We start from the raw sequence: 21,012 nt of genomic DNA on the forward strand, positions 1-21,012 counted from the left end.
TATAAAATGATTGCACTTACCATCTTCTGAAATATATTGTTAATTTTCAATATGTGGTCTAAGAACGCTATGAATCTAAATGATGAAGCTTCCACTCTTAGCTCCCTACAGCAAACTAGTGGCCGAACACCATCCTTATACGTATTTAGACAAATCATTTCTTTGATTTAGTACCAAAAGCAGCTATCAAGGACTTTGAAGGCAAGTTTTAGCTCAATTCCTGTACAATTTCTTTTCACCAACTCTTTCCATAATAATTATCTATCTGTCTTCATCTACGTGCTTCTATAGCAGGAAAATATACAAAGAATGGAAATCCAGAATCAAATGCACCTCAGAGCCGAAGAAACAAGATGCAAACTTCCTAGTCACTGGGAAATTACTGGTCCATCTGCAGCGTGGGATCGACTTGTTCTTGTGTTGTTTGAGACTTCAATATTGTAATTTTCTTCTGAAGTTCCAAATTTGAAATGCGTTCAGCCTCCAAGGCACGCTCCAGCTTTAATCCGGCAAAATAAGTCAGTATAATTGTGAGAGATGTATTTCCAAAAACTGAAGCAAGAAAACATGATAAACTACCTTGGCTGCCGTGGTACTCCACTCGCCTAATATAGCTCTAAGCCTTTCGTTCTCCTCAACATACTGTTTCATCATTGACAATCATGACTTAAGAACTTGTATACATACATTGTGAAGCAATGTGCGCTCTTTGCCTTGAGGCAACTATTTGGGGGCAGCTAACCTGAAGCTAATATGATCCTTAAAATAGATGGAGGCAAGATTATGCTATGCTCTAGTATCAATCTGACCCTTATGATAGATGGTTCCAAGATAATGGTATGTTCCTAGTAAGATGCACCTTTTAATGTCTTTAAAAGCCTTGTTCGTACACCTCACCTTTCTGCTTTCACCTCTGGTTTAACTTACGGATGTTAATGTAATCAGCCAAATTTACCTGATTGTTAGTATTGCGAACTCGTTGAATTTCTGAGTCCTTCTCAGCAATCAAAGATCGAGCAAGCCTTAGTTCAGACTGCAACTGATTCATCTGCAACATGAAAACTTTTCAGCATCTTTGGAGAAACTGAAGGCCAAAACTCCAAGAATATCAAGATCTACTGAAAAGTTGAGAGACTTATCAGATGATCTGAGAGTCTAAAACAACATGTCATGAGCACAATACATCAGGTTTGATTCTTGAGTTATACTCAAATCTTTTAGGTACCCAAAGTTTAAATGCTCAAGAACACTAATGCAAAGAGAAGAAAAGTTTTACAAAACAACAATCTACACTACACATAGGACAAGAAGGTCAAAGAACTTTACATTCTCTCCATAAGTTTTTTGCACACCAAATTAGAATGGTGACTTCCTAAAGTCTATTACCAAAAGAAGAAGTTGTTCGAAGTACCCAGACTTGAATATCTGAGCCTAAAGTAGCAGATGAGATGTGTCACCTGTTTAAATTTCATTCAAGGACATATAGCATTATATGCACATTCTTAAATAGGAGGTCTACGTGAATGCTAGACACTCTTTCTGAAGATATAAATGCAAGAACTAAGTTCATCAACCTCCATCAACACAAAACTGAATTGATCATGATACTTTGAGGCCAGCTAGAAAAAATAAATCAGGCTTATCCAGGGGAATTTTTCTACACAAACAAATAGTCTGGAAATCTGAAAAACCAGTTGGTATTTATGGGGACAACTTAGAAAAACATGACAAGAAACAATCGCCAGGACTTCCATAAAAATCATTTCAGAAAGGCCCACCAACAGAATTAGCTTACTTTATAAGCGACACAAATAACAATCCAACACTTGCCATCAAGACGGACATAGGCTAGACATATATACATAGAAACATTAGGAAACGTGGAACAACATAGCACGAAATAGTTCAAAAGTTGAAAACCTTTGCATGCATTAGTCAGAAGAAAACGACACTTTAAACACCACCTGACAGGAATAAGAGAGCAGGTATCACCTCTGCTGAAAGTGTGCGTAATTCTTGGTCACGAGCCGCTAACAAATGTGCAAGATCAACCTAGAAGATCAAACAAATCTACTATTATTTATTTTTCAAATCTGTGTCAAAAAAGCCCATGGCTCAAAGGACGCAAAACAGAGAATGATGGCATAAACAGAAACATCATCAGTAATGTTTTGCATAATATATATCTTCTTGGATACACAGAAGCATCATCAGTAAAACAGCAAAGAGGGAAACGGATGCTTGTGTATCTATCCTATCAATGGCTCAAAGTCCAGTCATCAACGACTTTGAGATTTCAAGAGTTCAAATATTAAAAGGGAAGGCTATCCAACAATACCTTTGTGAAAGTAACAAACATCACTATTCCCAACTATGCAGAAAAACAAAATAGATCCACGAGTTATAAAAAATCTTGAAGCAACTAGTCTCCTTTACGCATGGAACCCAACATTTGAGATAACCAAATAAAAGCTAATCTATTCTCCAAACTTCACGCTCACCAATTTTGTAAACACCAATGGGACCTGATCTAATTGCAAAAAAGAATTAAATGCAGTAATTTGTTCGGCATAATGAAACAATAAACCTTTTGAGAGATGCCACATAACCAAAACCTGGCCTTCAGGGTTGGGAGGCTGTTTATAAGACGAAAGTTGAAAATTTAACACCTAATGTGGCTGCTTTAGGATGTTCCTTTATGTGATTCTATTTCTTCTAATTTTTAACTTGACAATCATATATTATGTATGAACAACAATAATATTTGAAGTGGCAATAAAAAGAACTCAGCATATCTGAGTAATTGGGAAAATGCAATTTTTTAGTCCAGAAACTTTTGGGGGCAGGGGGTTATATTTTATGTTGGATGAATTGATTTTTGCAATTTAGTCATCTAGTCATGTAACTTTAAAAATTCTGGCAAATTAGTCTTTTTCTTTGTTTAAATTGGCCAGAAAATTGCATGTGACTTGCACATGACCTAATTAAATTGGGGATTCGGCGGAATTACAGCACTAAATTGCGAAATTCAATTCTCAGGGGACAAAAATGCCGCCCCCCTAAGTTACAAGATTAAAAAAATTGCATTTTCCCCATGAATTAGCACATATGAAGAAGTTTTAGAATAAAATTAATGAAACATTGTTCTTTAATTAGCAAATGAAATCAGAGAGTATTCGTTGTACATGTAATAATGCATTAAGGAAATCATATCACTAAGAGTTTAAAAAGAAGTCTAAATTTCATTAATGTATATAGTATTCGTGATAATATGATGTTATGTCACTGATGACATCCCAATACAACCAATCATATCTCGACAATATCATTTCATATCATTGGCAATACATATATACTCGGAGAATAATATGTATTGGTAGATATTATCAATCAGCATGAACCCATCCAATTATGGATATGCCTATATAGGATGCTAAAAAGCTCTAAAATTTTAATAAAATTACTAAATCAAGTGCAATTAACATAAAATACTCATTAGTGGGAAAAATGCAATTTTAGTATTGTAACTTTGGCGGTGGCGTTTTTGGTCCGACACGGATTGATTTTTGCAATTTAGTCTTGTAACTTTAAAAATTTTGGCAATTTTAGTCATTTTCCAGCTAGAATCCCTAATTTAATTGGGCCATGTGCAATTCACATGCAATTTTGCGGCCAAATTGGCCGAAAAATAACTAAAATTTCTTAAAATAACACAAATAAATTGCAAAAATCAATTCGTGTTGGACAAAAATTGCCACCCATTCAGCCTTTTGGATATCTTTCTGGATGATCAACCAAGTTGAAATACAGATCTCATCACACCACTTATAGCAACCCTTCTCATCGGAAGATGGGATGCTACGAGGGTAACCGCTCCTAGTGAGAGACAGAGGCACGAGTTTGCAGGTTTCACCTTATCGCCAGCATAGGCCTTCAAAGAGGCTGCACACATTTTAAACGTGCAACCATCCAACCTGAGAGCCATAGAACCATGACAACAGGAGTCTGGTTGCTTCTATGTAAAGCTCACTGGCAGGATTATGTAATTCTAAAAGAAGATTGAGGGCGGGGCCAGCACCCAGGCCCGCTGCTCCAGTAGTCTCTGACTCGGTGTTCCAATCATAAGTCTCAGCCGGGAATATTTAGTTAGAGTACTATTATCAAAACATAATGGCCAGTCAAGGGAAACTGCGTTAAGTATCAAAACCCAATCATTTGTATTCAGACTGCCTGGCATAGGATCAGATACAACTAAAAGCCCGTTGTAGAAATATTCATATATTCACTTGATTAAATCTTTAATTTCTTATGAAATTTCACTAAGATATTCGATATAATTAGAAACCCCGAGTATTTGCCAAACTTTATTCTCTTATATACCATACAGCGCAAATGCACATAACAGAATCAACATTCTCTTCATTCAGCCCAGAAGGTGCCAAGAACTTGTCACACACAATTATATTTAGCAAGGAGGATGATTACCTGAGGTGTGCTCCCATCATCAGATCTCTCATATTTGCTTAAGCATTCCTGCAATCTAAGAATCTACAAGAAAAGCACAAGGATCGAAGTTATACAGAGAATGTCCTAATTACTTATTTTGCTACCAAGTGCTACATATCATCCATCCATTTTACCCAATCAAGATTGGATAAAAGTATGATGCACTTGGCCATTAGGGACTTGCATGAAATCTTAACTAAGCAAGCAAAAGCTACATCCTACACAAAATGAACCACCAAAACTTGTGTCCTCCCTGTCTCTAGATTAAAAACAAAGTAACGGAATTTCCCACAAGAATTTTTAGAAGTTTTTAGTCATGAGATACCTCCTCACTGAGAAAGTGGAGGTTTTCCCTCTGATATTGCAACAAGGCCATCTGTTGATCAGACAGCCGCCCACCATCATGGTACCTAGTATAAAAGAAAAATGTCAGCACATCCATATAAAAGAATCACTATAGGAGTTCACTTACAAAGTGCTATGATTACTAATCAGGATAATCAGTAATTCTGCTCGATAGAAAACCAATTTTTTGCTTACAAAGAATAGGAGTTCACTTACAAAGAATATCCTTCTAGACAAGTATGACATCAAATTCTGGTATCTTGAAATAGAATGTAAATTATATACCAGCACAAAGAAAAATTAACTTCATTTATGCAATAAAAGTAAAGCAAAACGAACAATGATCTTCACTTTGTTGAAATCGTAAAACAAATACACTCCAACACATAAAGTCACCATCACTGATATATCATAGGGAATCAATTGAAATTCCAAGTGAAATCTTGTGAAGGAAACATGATTGCAAGTTTTATCTTTCCTTACTCTTGGTAACATTTACTTTTATGTAGGAATGAATTGGGGTCAGCCTCTCATATGTTCTCAACTCAACCAAGGCACTTAACCTGGTGAATTTGAATGAAATACAAGGCAGGCAACATTACTCAGCAATTGAATAGCTCCATCCTACGTTATATGACTGTCCTTCTAGCTGCAAGTATCATGAGAAACATTCTATCCATGTTTCTCAAAGGCTTCACCCAACAAAGTTAAAATCGTTTAATAAGGCCATTGTCTGATGCATGATCAAGGTGCATTTCCAAACGACCCACTTTTGTTGCGTCTGTAACAGGGACGGATCTAGAGGGGGCCATGGCCCTCCAAAGTGACAATCAAGTTGCTAGTGCAAAATAAAATAAATAATGAAGTATAATTATCATTGTCGATTTAAATTAATTAAAAAACTAGTTTGGACGATTTGTCTTCTTCTTTTTATTAATTAAATATGTATGTATATATGTGTGAGTGTGAGCTTCTGCAAATACTATTCAGCAAATTAAGTACCCAATTTTACCAGATACATGAAAACTAAAATATTATTGTCTTTTTTTATGTGTTGCTAGGTATCAATGCCTAAATTGTTATCTTTCATCTCTAGTTAAGCTTGTTAATCCTTTATATCTTAACAGAGTGTTTGGTGAAAATCTTTTAAAAAACTTTATATCAAGTTTTAAATTCTCTTAATTTGGTTTATGTTATAAGTTTTGCTCTTAAATGTATAATTGAACTTTAATTATGTACAGACCTTATTATTTATTTAACATCAATTTTAAAAAGAATTCAACTTTTAGTAACTATTCGGGTCCCCCCCAGAACTCCAATCCTGGATCCATCCCCGGTCTCTAACACCATAGGTCCTAGTAATTTTATAGTGATTGTATAGAATTTTGGCCATTCAAACATTGTCTTCCTTTCAAACATCCCAAAAGAGAGGTACAACACTAAAAAGAAATTGAACTAGTTACTGCATTGATATCACCAGTACACTTTTTGATAATAAAATGAGCTCACAGGAGGAGAAGTCCAATAACGCTGAGCTTTGATTCTAAACCAGTATCACTGATATGCAAATCATGAGAAGTTACTACCTTAATCCTTCTAAAGAACTTGACTGTTGCAGTGGAGAGTACAGCGAGTTCAAAACGTCAGGCTGTGAATCCAATGAATTGTACTGGTGCACATAACCTGCAATCCAAAATGCTTTTTCAGATTTCCATAATCCATATTCATAGTCTCTCAAGTAACAAATTGGAACTTTTTGAATCACCAATATTAGATTCAGAAGCTACAGTCCAAAAAAATGCAAGCTATCACTACATTATTATGTTAAAATATTTTAATTATTGCATGAAGTGGCTATTCTCAGATGTGAATGCTTGACCAAATACTCACATTCTCAAACTATGATGGGTAAACTTCTATTCAAATTACAATAAACCACAATAAAAATTTTATTCTCAAAGGCTAAAAGAGACAAGAAATGGTAACAACTTAAACTTTTCAGAAGTATCCCCATTTCTGAAATACTTTCTAAGATAATGCAGTGTTCAGTTCCACAATATAATTTGACAATAAAACTCACCGATATAGACACTCATAAAGAAACCAGCACATATTGCTTCAACCAGCATAATAATTCTGCAGAAATCGACAGGGGCCCACAAAGTCATGAGATCACAATCACCTTATAATGATCAAATAATAGCTTCGAACATCAGATGCAGACTAAACTAATTTCTCAAAGACATCCTTAAACAAATTTGGCATCAAATGATGCAGAAAGCTCAAATAATTTAAGCTTTGTCGTTTGCTGGCTTAATCATGATTAGACAACAAGACAAGTATTATTCATAGTGAATTAAATTCAGTTGCAGCAACAAAAAATGCTGAAGCAATTCATGCGAGGAAATGAACCAAAGCTAATTCAACTGTGCATGCTCCATACACTTGATCTCCTTCTTTGGAGCCTAAGCTCAACTACCATTTTCACTGCAGAAACATGACATAAGTCAGTGTAAGATTTGCTGAAGTCTTGTGCGGTCATATTGAAGAATGACAGTGTTTCCTCATCTAAAGATGGCAGACTCCACAAGGTCTAAATCCAGAAACTCCAGGGAATTCCATAGGAAAAGTTGGGTTATCTTTGACAGTTAAGACTGACCAAACACTATCAGCTTCAACACATGTGAATGTGCAACTTTACTTGAAGCTTATCCATCTACGTCTAATAAAAAATGACTCTAGCATATTGGGCATAGAGGCAGTGAGCAAAACATGATGTTAACTAAAGTCAGAGCACTTCTTAGGATATATCAGAAACTCTTCAGGGCCTAGAGCGGTGAGAAACTCCCTATATCCAGATCACCAGAACAAATATATTTGTAGGTGACCTCATGCAAATTGTTCCACAGTAGATACCAGCCAAGAATAGATTTTACTATGTTGACCTGAGCATCATAGCAATTGATAGAATACTGATATGGGGTTTCCACGACATCACAAGCAGCATCGCAGCAGTTCCTGCATTAAAGAGTTCAGTTCATCCTAATTCAATGAAGTTCTTGTACTTCTCTTAGTCTGTAGACAGCATAATAAGCATAGGAAACCATAAACCCAGCAAGAGATGCATGGAACTTTGTAAAACCATAAATGTAGAGCAATTTAGATACAAAACATTAGTATAATGTTGTATGCATGAAGCTGTAGCATAAAATAATATCTAATGGAATGTATCAACTCTATTTCCGGTGAAGTCAAAAAATTATCCCGAATAATATAGTCAACTAAACTCAAGATATAGAGCATAGTCAACTAAACAGAAGATATTTTCCATTTTAGGCTCGGAACAAATATAATGGACTAACTACAAAATTTCTGGAGGATATTAGGATATTCCATCTTAGGAGCAGAGCTACTAAATGGTTCAACAAGCAAGCTGATACAAATTTGTTATATGGTAGACAAGAAAAAGTTGTGAGTAGAGAAAAAAAAGTTCTATGGTAGACAAGGCTGCTTTCTCAGATTCAGTTCTTCACCATAGTCCTGCTAAAAGATTAATAGACACCCTTGCAACAAATACAAGTTGATGAAAACCTTAACAAAGAAATATAACATAGAAGCAGATTAACTTAGTGCATCTTACATGATACTAGTAGTATAATACGAGAAGCCAACAAAAGGCACCTGGTGACCTAACTCATCTTGAGCACATAGCACTACTCGTTTGAAATGCTCCACATGAAAAAACGAAAGGTAATTTCACAGCAAAATCTCAACATGTTGAAAGGTGTATTCATAGAAAGGAATGACCAATTAGCGTAGTCAAAGAAAGTTTAGATCATGTAAGCTCCCCTATAAAAATAATGATTGGAAATGGTAAAACTTATTATAAGGGATAAAGTTTGGAAATGGGAAAACAAATTATAAGGGATGTTCTCTAGAGTTTTCCAAGTAATGTAGTGTAAAGATTTACCATGAACTAGATTTGCATATTGTTTTCTCTCTAAATCATACATGCTACAAAGTGCGAAACAGAAACTTAAGACTTAAAAGGACAATTTTCTGCTTTTCAAAAATTTTCTCCAGGTTAGAAAGAAACCACAAATTTCCTATAAATGTCACCATCTCCCGTTTCACCTTAATTTATAAGTAATATGATGATACCATAAAGAAGCGATTCCTAAGCGCAACATTTGCATCACTGAGAACAATACCATTATACACTGTGCGTGTCTATTGTTCAACACATGACATCTTGAGTTCTTAGGGCCTGTCTCAAAGCACTTTCCAAAAGTTTGATTTTATTTCTGCCTTTTTGATGTTTTGATTTTGAAGAGGGATTTAGAAATATCTAATTCTGTCATAGGTCCTTGTTTGGCAATTATATCTGCAAAATAGATAATGTGTAATGTAATGCAATGGTTCACAGTTTATGAGACAACAACGACAACAACAGCAATGAAGTGGCTTGTAGCAATGACAGAAGGAGGGAGAAGACAGTAAAGTGGAAAAGAAAACATAAGAGGAAACAGATAGGCATGATAGTACTTCGTGGTGAGTACAACTAACAGGATATTAACTTCTTAAACTGAAGTGTGCTAGACCAAGTTCATAAATCAAAGGTAACTTCTTATTTCATCCATATTCTGCATCTGCAAAAAGCTAAGAGGGTGGGTAAACAAGTACATTCTTACAGATAGCCCCAAAATTTCTTGAGTGCAGAAATATCTAGCCATTCTAAGATGGAACAGCCAAACAATTAACTGTTGCCATAATTTTAAGCTCAACTTCAAGTTACAGTTTCTTTCTTTGACCATCTTGCTGTTTCTTTATACAAGAACAGAAAACCACATGGCAACAAAAATATTTTCAGCAAGCTTTGGTGCTATGGAGCTTAAAGGAAAAGAGAACTTTCGCTAGAAGACCAAAAGGGCAAGGACGACAGACAAAGAGACTTATAGTAAGTCTGGGGTTTAATTAAAGAAGAATTTGGCACAACAAGATTAGCTTCAGTATTTTTACACATAAAAGCAGGAAATTCAAAAACACTGCCTTCATTACTATAAGGACATCTTCCAAAAAGAATTTTAATATTAAGATACTAAATTATACTTAATAGAGTTAGAAATTAATTACTGATATGTTTTATTGACTACCTGATGATTTATAATATAAACTACAACAATTGACTGCAAATTAATAATTCTATGTAAAAATGCACAGGCAGGAAATATGCATACCATATGCAATAGTAGCAAATGGTAGGCGAATTATATGCTTCAACTTTTGGCTGAAACCATAGTAACCCTACAAAATCAAAAGTGTATATCATTTTCCAACACACTGATATCATAAATCATAAACACAGTAAAGTAAAAAAAAAAATATATGAAAGGTAACGTGCTTCTTCCTCGCTAAGCCTTGGCAATGCATTGCATGATGAAGTCAAAATTCATAACCAAGGTTTTCAGTATTTACTTTCTCATGCCTTACTACCATAAGTAGCTACATTAGGTTTTATACTGTTCTTTGAAAAATGGGATCTGACTAGGAAGCCAAAACCCATATCTCAAACATAATTGCTATTTTTGTCTATGATGCGCAGTCAAAGTTCAACTATATCATTCCTTGACATTGCTTTTCATATATTTCAGCAAACTGTTTTGTCAACCCTAACATCTTAAAACTGTACAATTCTTTCAATTAAGCAAATGCATGTGTCAGAATCTCCAGCCCTCTCCAACAACATCCTCAATCAATAGACATTCAAACTTCAGTCATACAATAGCACACAACGCAGAGCAAGTCAATTCACCACTTCAGGGGAATTCATTCATGTGATGTTAAATGCATACGTTTATGCATCCATAACAAAGACTCCAAATCAAATTTTTGTACATTCAGCATCTAAATATTGTGATACCTACAAGGAACTCCAAAATAGTAAAGAGAAGCTTCTGGAAACTTTACTTTTCTTGGATAATATAGCATTGCACAGATGCATATCAGAAAACTTGTTCATGGAAGTAATTCTTTGATTTCTGTTGGTACAGACTGCACACTCAACTGCTAAAAGGATTGAACAAGAACTTTGTATTTTCTGCTCTAGAGCATTACAATGAAGAACATTCAATCTTCAATTTCAAAATTCTATTTCCAAATAATGATAAACGGATGTTAACAAGATCCCTCACAGCAAAGAGGATAATGATATTACTTTAATGAAAAGAGAGCAACTAAATACCTGTAGCCGTATCTTCTTGACTTGGTAAACAAGATACTGTTGAAATATGCCTGTAAATGGTACTAGCTGTCATTAGTAAGAATAACAGTTCATCAAAGTCCAGCTACAATTATATGCACATCACAGTTTTCTCGTTAACAAATAAAAAACTAGTGCGCTGTTCTATCTTTACCTGCATCAAGATAACACAACCATATCTATTCACTCTTATGTCCCAAGCAATATACATAAAAACATGTCTAATAAATCAGACACTACGGCTATTGCTATACATACATCACATCTGCCGAAAAACGTGTTTGCACACAAACATCCCATAGAACATCATGTCTGCAGGTGTTAAAGAATTTATTAATTAGGTAAATATACTAGAATTTGCTCATGTTACTTAATTTTACGCTTAACCAGAACCATGGGATAGTGATCCAATTAGTATACTTCTCTTTTAGAAAATTGAACTTTTATTGGTTTTCTGTTATCCAAATTAATATCATATATTCTTAATTTGAATCACTGGAAATTCTAGATAGGTCAATCATCAATTTATTCATTTTTTTTATAATTGTCTATCATGTTTGTATCATATAGTTTCTGCAACTTTGCCAGCCATATGCATGCAACATACTTTGATTGCATTAACTAGGATATCCTGTCAGATCAACTACCTTAGCTGTTAATTAAACCAACTCACAGCAAGACACCTTCGCACTTCACCAATTGTCACTCTAAGGTATTCAACAAATTTGGTGCCAAGACCAACCGAAAATTGAGAGTTAGATTTCAAAAGTATCTACAAGTTGCTACCAGCTGTTGTGGATAAATTAACACTAGTTTGTCATAGCAGGTGAACACTAATGAAAAGTAAATACAACGTCCAACACCATAATCATTTTTAACTAAGGCTTTATAATCTGTGCTCGTCAAGATAATTTAGGTTAGGGTTTACTTCGGTATTTGAGAGCAGCTCATAAGTCTTGAATTAGAATTTTAGTTGTCATTTAAGTAGTATTTACTGTTCTTAGCCATCAAGATAGGTCCTAGTCTCCTAGAATTAATTTATCGAAAGGTTATAATAAGTCTTAGAACTGACTTATGGAAAATATAATTTTAGAATTTTAAACTTATTTCCTGTGGGAGATCACATACATGTCTTATCTTATTAGAATTGAAGATTGATCATAACACAAATTTATATTTTGATTCAGAATCAGGTTAATCCACTTTCCCACTTGAATTTGGAGAGTAATCCCTTCATCTATCTATTGCGTCACTTTGGCTCCTCCATTTGTTCAATTTAAGTATTTTACAGTAAATGATGATTGAGTTATGAAATCTTCCCCTTGTACAAGAATGAAGAGGATGAGAGAAAAAGAAAAGGAAATAAAGGAAGGAAAAGTTACTTCAACCCCAACATATAAGAAATCTTCTTCACATTTTAAATTCTTGTCAAGTGCAGTGGCTGTAACAAGGGGATTCTAGTTTTTATTTCTCTCTCTCTCTCTCTCTCTCTCTCTCTCTCTCTCTCTCTTTCTTTTTGGATGATTTTTAAATAAAGGCATGTTTCAGAAGATGTTGTAATTCAGGCATAATGAACAAGGGGAAAAGTGACGCAATTAAACCACGAAGGAGATACCCTCCTAATGTGTGTTACAAGTGTGTTACAACAAAGGGCAAGATGAAATTAACCCTTAAAAATATTCCAGCTCTTGTGAGGGTCAAGCAGTCACTTCTCATCAGTTTTCACTGTTCTTGACCAGCTAGAAATGCAGTTCATTCTACTAAAACGTCAGCACTCTAATTCTTTGTTCGACAAAAAATTTGTATTGTCGAGCGCGCATCCTAACAAGCTCCAAAACTGAATAATATTATTCTACTGTTCAGAATCACAGAAAACAACTGAATTCCTGTCTCATTATAAATCAATTCATCAACTTGATTTTATCATTGTCGGCCTTCATCATGCACATAAACTTAAACCCAAACAACCTTGGTACTCTACAAAGATCACCAATGCCCAACTTTATGCTATGTGCAAAAGTTTCGACAGAGATCAGGTATGATCTAAACCTCATAAGAATTTAAGAGAAAATATGAAAGCAGAAAGAGCTAAAGAGATTAAAAAATGTGAATAGAGTACCTGTGGCAACCAAAAGAATGACATCACAGGTACAGAGTAGCAGAATGATTAATTCTTGAAAGGTATGAAGTATCCATGTAGCTCCCACAGCTAAAATCGCATAACCTGCCTAGAGTCAAATAACAATCAGCTTTCACCAAATTATGTTGCCAGTATGATGGCCGAAAGATACAACTAAAGGGAAAAAAAGACGTGCCAATAAAAGACAATAAAAGATACTCCCAATGATCCTTGTACGCTTCCGATGACCAAACAAAGGAGCCTCTTGCAGTATGTCAAGGAAACTACATAGAAGGTAGCAAAATCATCATAAGAAACAGAGACTAAAAACAGACTAATTGTGCAAAACATAATTGCACAGACTTTTGCAGCCCACTCCAAAAGACATTAAACATGTGAATGAGCACAATGTTAAAAACAGGAATCAAAAACAAAATTCTGAGGTGAAGGAGCATTGACAACATGGTCTAAACCATATAGTAAGCTTCTCCACATAGTTGAAAGTGTGAGAGGCATCCGTCCACATAGTCCAGCAAATCCAAAAGCACTCACTTGACATTGTTTTTGTTTAAGATCACAATTCTTAACCCAAGAGTGGATCAGAAACTATACCCCAAAGGTCAACTCCCCAGACTATATCAAGTTCTCAAGAATAGGCAATTTTCAACTTAACAATGACAAAGTTACTACTAAAGGAAGACAAGCCCACCAACTTAAAAGATGTGTAGTTTCGGTACTTGTTGATTATGTTTGTGCTATGTACAATATATATACTTTCCTGGCAAAAGATAGAGATAGAGAACTCTTGGCTTTCTGAGATGTAAAACATTCTTGGAGAGAACATTCGGACTCATAAACAAAGACTAAAAAAGACAAAAATGATGTTGAAAATGAAAATTCGATGCAACCTAATTTAACTTTCAGGAGATCTTCCACCGAATCACCCAGCTAAGCCACATATGGAAATAAATGAATGCAATTTTGAGTTAATTCCAGGTTATATTTTCAAATTCACTCTCGCAAAATTATCAGGCACTTTCAGAAATACCATAGATAAAAATATACCCAGGCATGCAAAATTATCATTTTGACATCAGAGTTCAATCAAAACTGCTGCAAAAGCTCAAGAATCAAGCATCCCAGTCTACACAATTTTACACATTCTCGGTAGCATCCAACAACTAAGTAATTCAACACAAACTCCATAGACCAAAAACCATACCTAGATAATCCTAATCCCAACTAAACCACAATTCATCAACTCCACCCCACCCCACCCCAGCAAACTTAGCGAAAATCTAGTGCAACATAAAACAACAAAAAACTTCCCAAAGACTTAAAATAAAGTTATAAGATAAATTCACCAGAGAATTACGTATATATTTCCACCTACGATCACCAAAGAGAAGAAATCTCACAGATTGGTTTCATCCGGGGATGCAGCGAACGAAGAAGAGGGTCTATCAGTTGACATTTTTCAAGAGAGATTCCTTTCGTTCCCTTTCTTCTCTTCACTTGTTTAGCTGATTCATGGTTCCTCAGCGGATTTCAAGCTCATTTGCGGTCAGCCCACTGTTTACCTCGACACACTTCTCGGTTTCTTCCCAGGCGGAAACTATTCTCTCTCTCTCTCTCTCTCTCTCTCTCTCTCTCTCTCTCTCTCTCTCTCTCTCTCTCTCTCTCTCTTCAAGTCCCAGACCGTGTTTGGCAGAATTCGGAATCAGTTAACTCTCGCATTTCTCCCTTGTCTTCAACAGGGGATTTAGATCAAGAACTGATTGATTAATTTTGTCCAATAAAGTTTGTTTATTTACTTTTAACGTAAATTTATTTGTATTGCATAACACGATTCATCTCTTAACATATTTGTACCCCCAATTTCAATTTGAAAGGCACTTCGTCCCTATTTTTATACTATAAATAAAAATAAAACATATAACTTATTACATCATATTTCAAATAAAATAAAGAAGAAATAAAACTAAAATAAGAGTATTATTATACAACAAAAGATTTAATGCAATTATATTACAAATCATTGTTTAAAAATATAGTTTTTCTATATTAGTATAAATTAATATAAGTATGGGTATTTTACTAGATTTCATCAATCGTCAATTATTCCCAAAATTATACAAATATTTTACTACAAAATGATATTATATCTCGTAGATTACAAAGTAGATGATAATTAGTAGTAGTAATTGAAGTTAAAATCACTCAATTTTTTTATAAAGAAAAACAAAATAATGGGGTGGAAAGAAAAAAGACGACCACGGAAAACATAAAACAACATTAATTATGGAACATTCCTCGTCAATGGCCCAAAAAATAGTATTTAAAGAAATTAAAAGTCAAGTCATGAGGAATAGTGTTTGTTTGCTTCATAATTGTTGATTATTGGTACGTATTTTTAGTTAATTGTTAATTATTTTATTTAGTAGTTTATCAGTATTTCAAAATGCAGTGGTGGGGCTGAACTTTTCACTAAAATAAGGAAACAAAGCTGGACACTGGCTGATGACTTTTGTGCTAAATTAAGATTCTGCAATTGTTCAACATTTGGTATTCTAATCCTAGGACTGAACCACTATTCTGGATAACCTTATCATCCATTCCCCGTTTGTTAATCATTTTTTAATTTTAAAGTTCTATTAGTCTGGTGTGTTTAACATGAATATTGAAGTGGGAATATTTATCTAGGTCTTGAAAGTTTTTAAAAACTCTAATATGTACAAATTACTGTTGCTTACTAGATAGATCATACATTAGGTAAAAGTTGCACATAAAATCTTTAGGTATTTCGTATAAATATTAGCCCTTCATGTTGCAGGTCGAGATTTGCTACCTCACTCTTTATTTAATACATGCATTATCATCTCCAACTATTGGTGAAATTTTCTTAGTATGATTCTGATAATTGTATGTTTTGCAGATCTTGTATTTACAGCATATCTATTTCAACTAATAATTTAAAAAATGCTGGTTCTATTTTTTTTGGAACAACAGATACAACTCAATAACTAGCAAGAGAAGCAATCAATAGTTGAGAATCAAGAAGACAAAATTCAAACACAAGTCCTTGGTATTTTTGTTCATTTTGTAAGAGCGACAATTGCTTGATAATTGTATAGTGCAATAGTCAATGAATTTCTAAGTTTTGGCATGCAAATTAACAAGACTTGAAAAAAAGAGGATGAGCCAACAGGGCAGGATTACAGAAGAACGTTCTTTTTTAGGATCACAATCAAACAGAAAACCAGCAACAACAAGAGACTGAAGAATATTTATTATAACTTGAAAGATGTTACCTCAGACAATTAATAAGCTAATTTACAAGGGCTTTTGGTATACACGTGAACCGTGTGGATAGCTTCAACCTAGATCTTATTGTGTACAACAATCTTGAACCACTTTTGCACAACATGGCCATTGAAGGAAACCTTTGACGACTACTGCATTTGAAACTGGAGGACGGGGGTTTGGTACCACGTATTCCCCTGAGAGACTCTAACTTCTTTCAAGAAATCTTAAGCAACTATGGGGTATGACGCACAGGTTGCAACACCTGCAATAATAAACTTATGCCTATGAGTTCACTGAACAATGGTGTACATTATTTGGACCCACCAATGAAGTTGGTCAGCCATCTAAGATAAATAGACATTCGTCGGAGAAAATTACTAGAGTTTTTCAGGCTGATCGATTACGTATGATGTTTAAAATGACATTACAAGTGAAAATTAGAACTTTGAGAAAACTTACCACACATGTTCTTGCCCATCTCCATTTTGAAGTATCCCTTGTCACCCCAATCAGCTCCCCATGAATTCTTGATGAGCCAATATGGGATACCATTTTCAACTCCATAACCAACAGCAAGAACAGCATGGTTTACGTCCTGCAAACATGCCAGCAAATGTGAGAAAATCATCATCATGAAGAAGAGTTTTTATACTTTTATCTTTATTCTCTTTATAAACATTTTCTTTTCCTTTTTTCCCTTTTCCCCAGATGCTAAACACTAGATGCTAAAGCGGCTCTGCAAGTTTTATTTGCACGAGTCGGTCATTTTCCAGCACTAGAGAGAGTAATATGGCAAAACTCACCATTGGAGAGCTGCCACAAGTAGTGCTGGTATAAACTCCACTTTTGTATGCTCTAAATCCACTAACCACCTCAAAAGCCACACTTACAGGTCGAACAAATCCTACAGCATGCTTAAGTTCATCCTCAGCACCCTGTGATTTCATGAGCAAACAAACAAAACTATCTCAGCTTTGTGTACACGGCTATTATATTCCCTTGTTTTTTCTATTGTCTTAAAGAACAATGTTTTTAATCTCGTAAACAAAATTACTGAGAGAATTTCTTTAGTTTTTCCATAGAACATCACTTTTAAGCACAAAACATCAATTATATTGACAAATTCAGCTGTTATAGGCTAAATTGAAAGCAATGCGGTACAAAAATATGCTATATACAATATCTTGAATTTTGAACAAGTTGGGATTTGCAAGTTAACTTTGACAAGTTGGAAGAAACAATACATGACCTGCTTCCTTTTGTACAGTACTATGCAATTCATGCAAAGCCATGGGAGATGCAAAGAAATACCAATTCTAGGTTGAGACTGGAAATCAATAAAGTCAAGCATCTTACCAGGGTGATATTGACAGAATCTAGTACTTGGACACCAACATTTTCAGATGAGAATTTGCAAACACCATTTTTGGCAGTATATGGATATGCTTCCTCAGTCTCAAGCCCACCATTATACTTGATGTACTCAAAGGCTTGAGATGGCAAGCCACCATGGCAGCCAAAGTTGTTGAATGCACCGGCACAATCAACAAGCTGCTGCTCGGACAAGGAAATTCCCTTACCGAAAGCTTGTGCATAAGCTGCCTCTAGTGCTCCAGTTGTGCTGTAAACATCACAAGCATTAGGATCCATGCATGGTTCTTCTGACATCTGGATACGAGCAATATTATATGATATAAGTTCTCATCTCCACTAGTGCAACCAAATTGATCATACCTGAATGTCCAGCAAGAACCACAATGACCTTGATTTTTTACTGGGCTAACAATATCCGCTTCCCTCCAGTCTTTCTGAAATCCACCGTAAAAAGTCAGATACTAATAGTAACTGAACAGCATTTTGGGTCAACAATACCTCATAGTAGGTTCAAAAGTATTATTTAAAAAAAAAATAGAATCTTCTTAAAATTCTGTGTAAAGATCAAGTGGATGAACAAGATTATATATGCTAGAAATTACAAAACCCTATGAATATTTGCAGCATGAAAAGAAACTAAGAGGTACACCGTACATGTTTCAACATATTAAGCAGCAAGAACTAAGTTGAGGATAAAACCATAAGTACCGATTTTGGAAGGGGGGCATCAGTGAGCTGATGATTGCCCCTTGTGGTGGCAGAGCAGTTTTGAGCAGCACCCAGCCTATGCCTCCGGAACTCGTCCCATGTCATGTCCGTAAACTCTGTTTCATTTTATGACCATTGTCAAGGACAGAGAGGAACTTAACATTTCAAAGAGCTTATATATTAACTTGATGTCTTTAATAATCAAGAAATTACTAATTGTATTCAGCATGATTCGAGAAGATGGACATGCTCTGATCAATTACAACTACTCAAGTTTGCATGCCTTCTGCATTCATTAGCATATATTGATATTGGTGAACAAGAAAATTTATCTTCGAGCAACAAGCATGCGAAAATCACATATTCATTCACAAACTCGAGTAAAAAAAGATAATTCATTTATAGAAAACTTTCTAAGCACCCCTTCATCGCATACTACTGTTCATTTTTGTACTTCTGTTAATTCAAAGGTACAAAGAAGTGAAGCAATACATATATACACATATAACTACAAACCTGAATCTGCCTAAGTTAGGACTGACTTCATCCACAAATCAGTGCTCCATCGGACAATACGAAACCAGCACACTGAATTCTTCAACTAGCCAATCATATTGATTTTTGATTATTTGTGACATAATAAAACTTTCAAACTCTAGTGTTCACTAATCAAATACTCTTTAATTTAACAAAAGTGTTCGCTATTCCAAACAATCAAGTTGATTGGTCAACGGCAACAACTGGCTGTCTAATTGTAAATGGAGGGAGTAGCAAATTACATCAAGAAATCAATGACCGACCACTATTTCAGCTAAAATATCAAAAGTTACAGAGGTCTGGTTCATCTAAAAATCAACCTTCCGAAAGTCAACCATAGGACAAGAGCAATCATCACTATAGTTACTGTATAAAAATGAAGAACCTAAAAGATGATCGATAAAACAACACTAACGAAAGACAAATTTACCATTAATTCCCATAGTGTAGGAGAGTCCTTTCTTGTTATGCGACCTTATCATCCTCAAATTCTCCGAGAAAATCTCGAACCTCCTCCTTATCTCCTCAGCACTCTCGTACCCCTTCCCATACCTTTCCACACCCAAAAAATCATCATGAATACCAAAACAGTACAGAATGAAAAATTAGAAAACTAAAATATATATATACAAATTAAGAAATAAATTTACTTGTGAGCAAAACGAGCGAAGGACAAAGCACGCCTCGAGTCGCCGACGATCCGCAGAATAGAAGCCTCGAGCTCGTGCAAACCATCGACAACCTGCCTGATCGGATTATCACCAGCGAGGAACTCCGATCCAGCTCGTGTGCCCGCAGCGAAGGCGATTATGACGCCGACCAGCAGCAGCCGAACCGGAGCCATCATCTTTCTTCTCTTCCTGGGGACTGCAGAGTGCAGAACAACAGTGCAAAAAGATATTGGTGGAAAACGAGATATTTTATCCTATTACGTTTTGTCGAGGGGGAGGGCCCCAGTGCCCCACTAGTATTGCTCCCTTGGCCCTGGGATCGCGAGATGTGTGATTGCAATCTGTTTGACGTTGTCGCGTTGTAGAGTGGAACAGGTAAAGAATGTAGAGATTGACGAATGGGAGTAAGAGAGGAGTTTGCACAAATTGTTGGAAATGACGTAGGAGATGACATGGAAGGATAGTTATGGTTTGGATTGAATCTGTTTTTTCTGTTTACTTTTTTTTTCCCTTAATTAAAATAAATTAATAATTACTATTAAAATATATTAATATTCATTATTCATAGGACTTAAATTCATAATTTTTTTTTCATAAACTTTAAACTTTGCACTGGACCTTGATCACAAGTTCATCCCCATACTTTTTTTATTCCCAATTTATCAATTATCTTTTAATTCCAATTATAATTTGAATTAGGGATGTATGCTGTCAGGTTCAATCAACTCTAAAATAAAAATTTAACTCGACTTCGTAAGCATGATTTGTCACAAATTAAAGCAAAAACTACTCGATATACATGGTAATAGGAGGCAGACGCCAAATATTATTTCGATTCGTTTAAATTGAGATTGAGGTAATTCTCGGTGGTGTGAGCGTCACCTGACACCATTGTTACGCATAAAGCAGTCCCATATTTTGATCAGGTTATGTGACATATTCAGTGGCAATTCGGAGTTGATTGAGGTTTCAACTTAGTTAAAGATTGGTTTCGCCAGTTAGAAACTTTAACATGCATTAAAATCACACTATAAGAAAGATTGAGACTTATTTTTTAGTTGTGCAATTGCAATTAATCCTATTGGCAATATATCATGTTTGGATTTAAATTAATTATTTAGTTGAGTTGACATTACTTTTTTCGTTGAACGAGGGAGTTCTGGATTCAAACTCAGGTATCGTCATCC

At 35.1% G+C, this 21,012-nt stretch overlaps 2 protein-coding genes across 2 annotated transcripts; both read right to left on the reverse strand.

Moving 5' to 3' along the window:
- Nucleotides 1–144: 144 nt before the first annotated feature.
- On the reverse strand, nt 145–15,031 carry FIP1 (FRIGIDA interacting protein 1). The gene is made up of 14 exons (XM_088875528.1): nt 14,648–15,031; nt 13,422–13,513; nt 13,230–13,334; nt 11,093–11,142; nt 10,089–10,155; nt 7,797–7,869; nt 6,932–6,987; nt 6,438–6,534; nt 4,832–4,916; nt 4,486–4,548; nt 1,993–2,052; nt 956–1,048; nt 580–642; nt 145–499 (listed from the first exon to the last, which is right to left on the reverse strand). The coding sequence occupies exons 1-14, from the start codon at nt 14,701–14,703 to the stop codon at nt 380–382; spliced, it is 1,080 nt and encodes a 359-aa protein (XP_088731654.1). The 5' UTR covers nt 14,704–15,031; the 3' UTR covers nt 145–379.
- A 1,472-nt stretch (nt 15,032–16,503) lies between these two features.
- On the reverse strand, nt 16,504–20,064 carry LOC105173682 (vanillin synthase, chloroplastic). Its single transcript, XM_011095530.3, has 8 exons — nt 19,805–20,064; nt 19,585–19,706; nt 18,618–18,733; nt 18,270–18,343; nt 17,892–18,156; nt 17,339–17,470; nt 16,995–17,130; nt 16,504–16,797 (listed from the first exon to the last, which is right to left on the reverse strand). Exons 1-8 carry the CDS (start codon nt 19,999–20,001, stop codon nt 16,760–16,762), a joined length of 1,080 nt encoding a protein of 359 aa, XP_011093832.1. The 5' UTR covers nt 20,002–20,064; the 3' UTR covers nt 16,504–16,759.
- Nucleotides 20,065–21,012: the final 948 nt, after the last annotated feature.

The sequence above is a fragment of the Sesamum indicum genome, linkage group LG11 (assembly GCF_026168435.1).
Source record: "Sesamum indicum cultivar Baizhima isolate 11 linkage group LG11, ASM2616843v1, whole genome shotgun sequence".
In the NCBI taxonomy this organism is placed as follows: Eukaryota; Viridiplantae; Streptophyta; class Magnoliopsida; order Lamiales; family Pedaliaceae; genus Sesamum; species Sesamum indicum.

What these genes read in the sequence shown, in the direction of transcription:
- FIP1 (XM_088875528.1), bottom strand. Translation starts at nt 14,703, where the DNA reads ATGTCAACTGATAGACCCTCTTCTTCGTTCGCTGCATCCCCGGATGAA. An exon ending in TCAAGAAGATACGGCTACAG is followed by an intron (nt 10,156 to 11,092) that starts GTATTTAGTTGC and finishes TTGATTTTGTAG; the next exon opens with GGTTACTATGGTTTCAGCCA. An exon ending in CTTTATGAGTGTCTATATCG is followed by an intron (nt 6,535 to 6,931) that starts GTGAGTTTTATT and finishes TTTGGATTGCAG; the next exon opens with GTTATGTGCACCAGTACAAT.
- LOC105173682 (XM_011095530.3), bottom strand. Translation starts at nt 20,001, where the DNA reads ATGATGGCTCCGGTTCGGCTGCTGCTGGTCGGCGTCATAATCGCCTTC. An exon ending in GGTTCTTGCTGGACATTCAG is followed by an intron (nt 18,157 to 18,269) that starts GTATGATCAATT and finishes TGATGTTTACAG; the next exon opens with CACAACTGGAGCACTAGAGG. An exon ending in ATTCTGTCAATATCACCCTG is followed by an intron (nt 17,471 to 17,891) that starts GTAAGATGCTTG and finishes ATGAAATCACAG; the next exon opens with GGTGCTGAGGATGAACTTAA.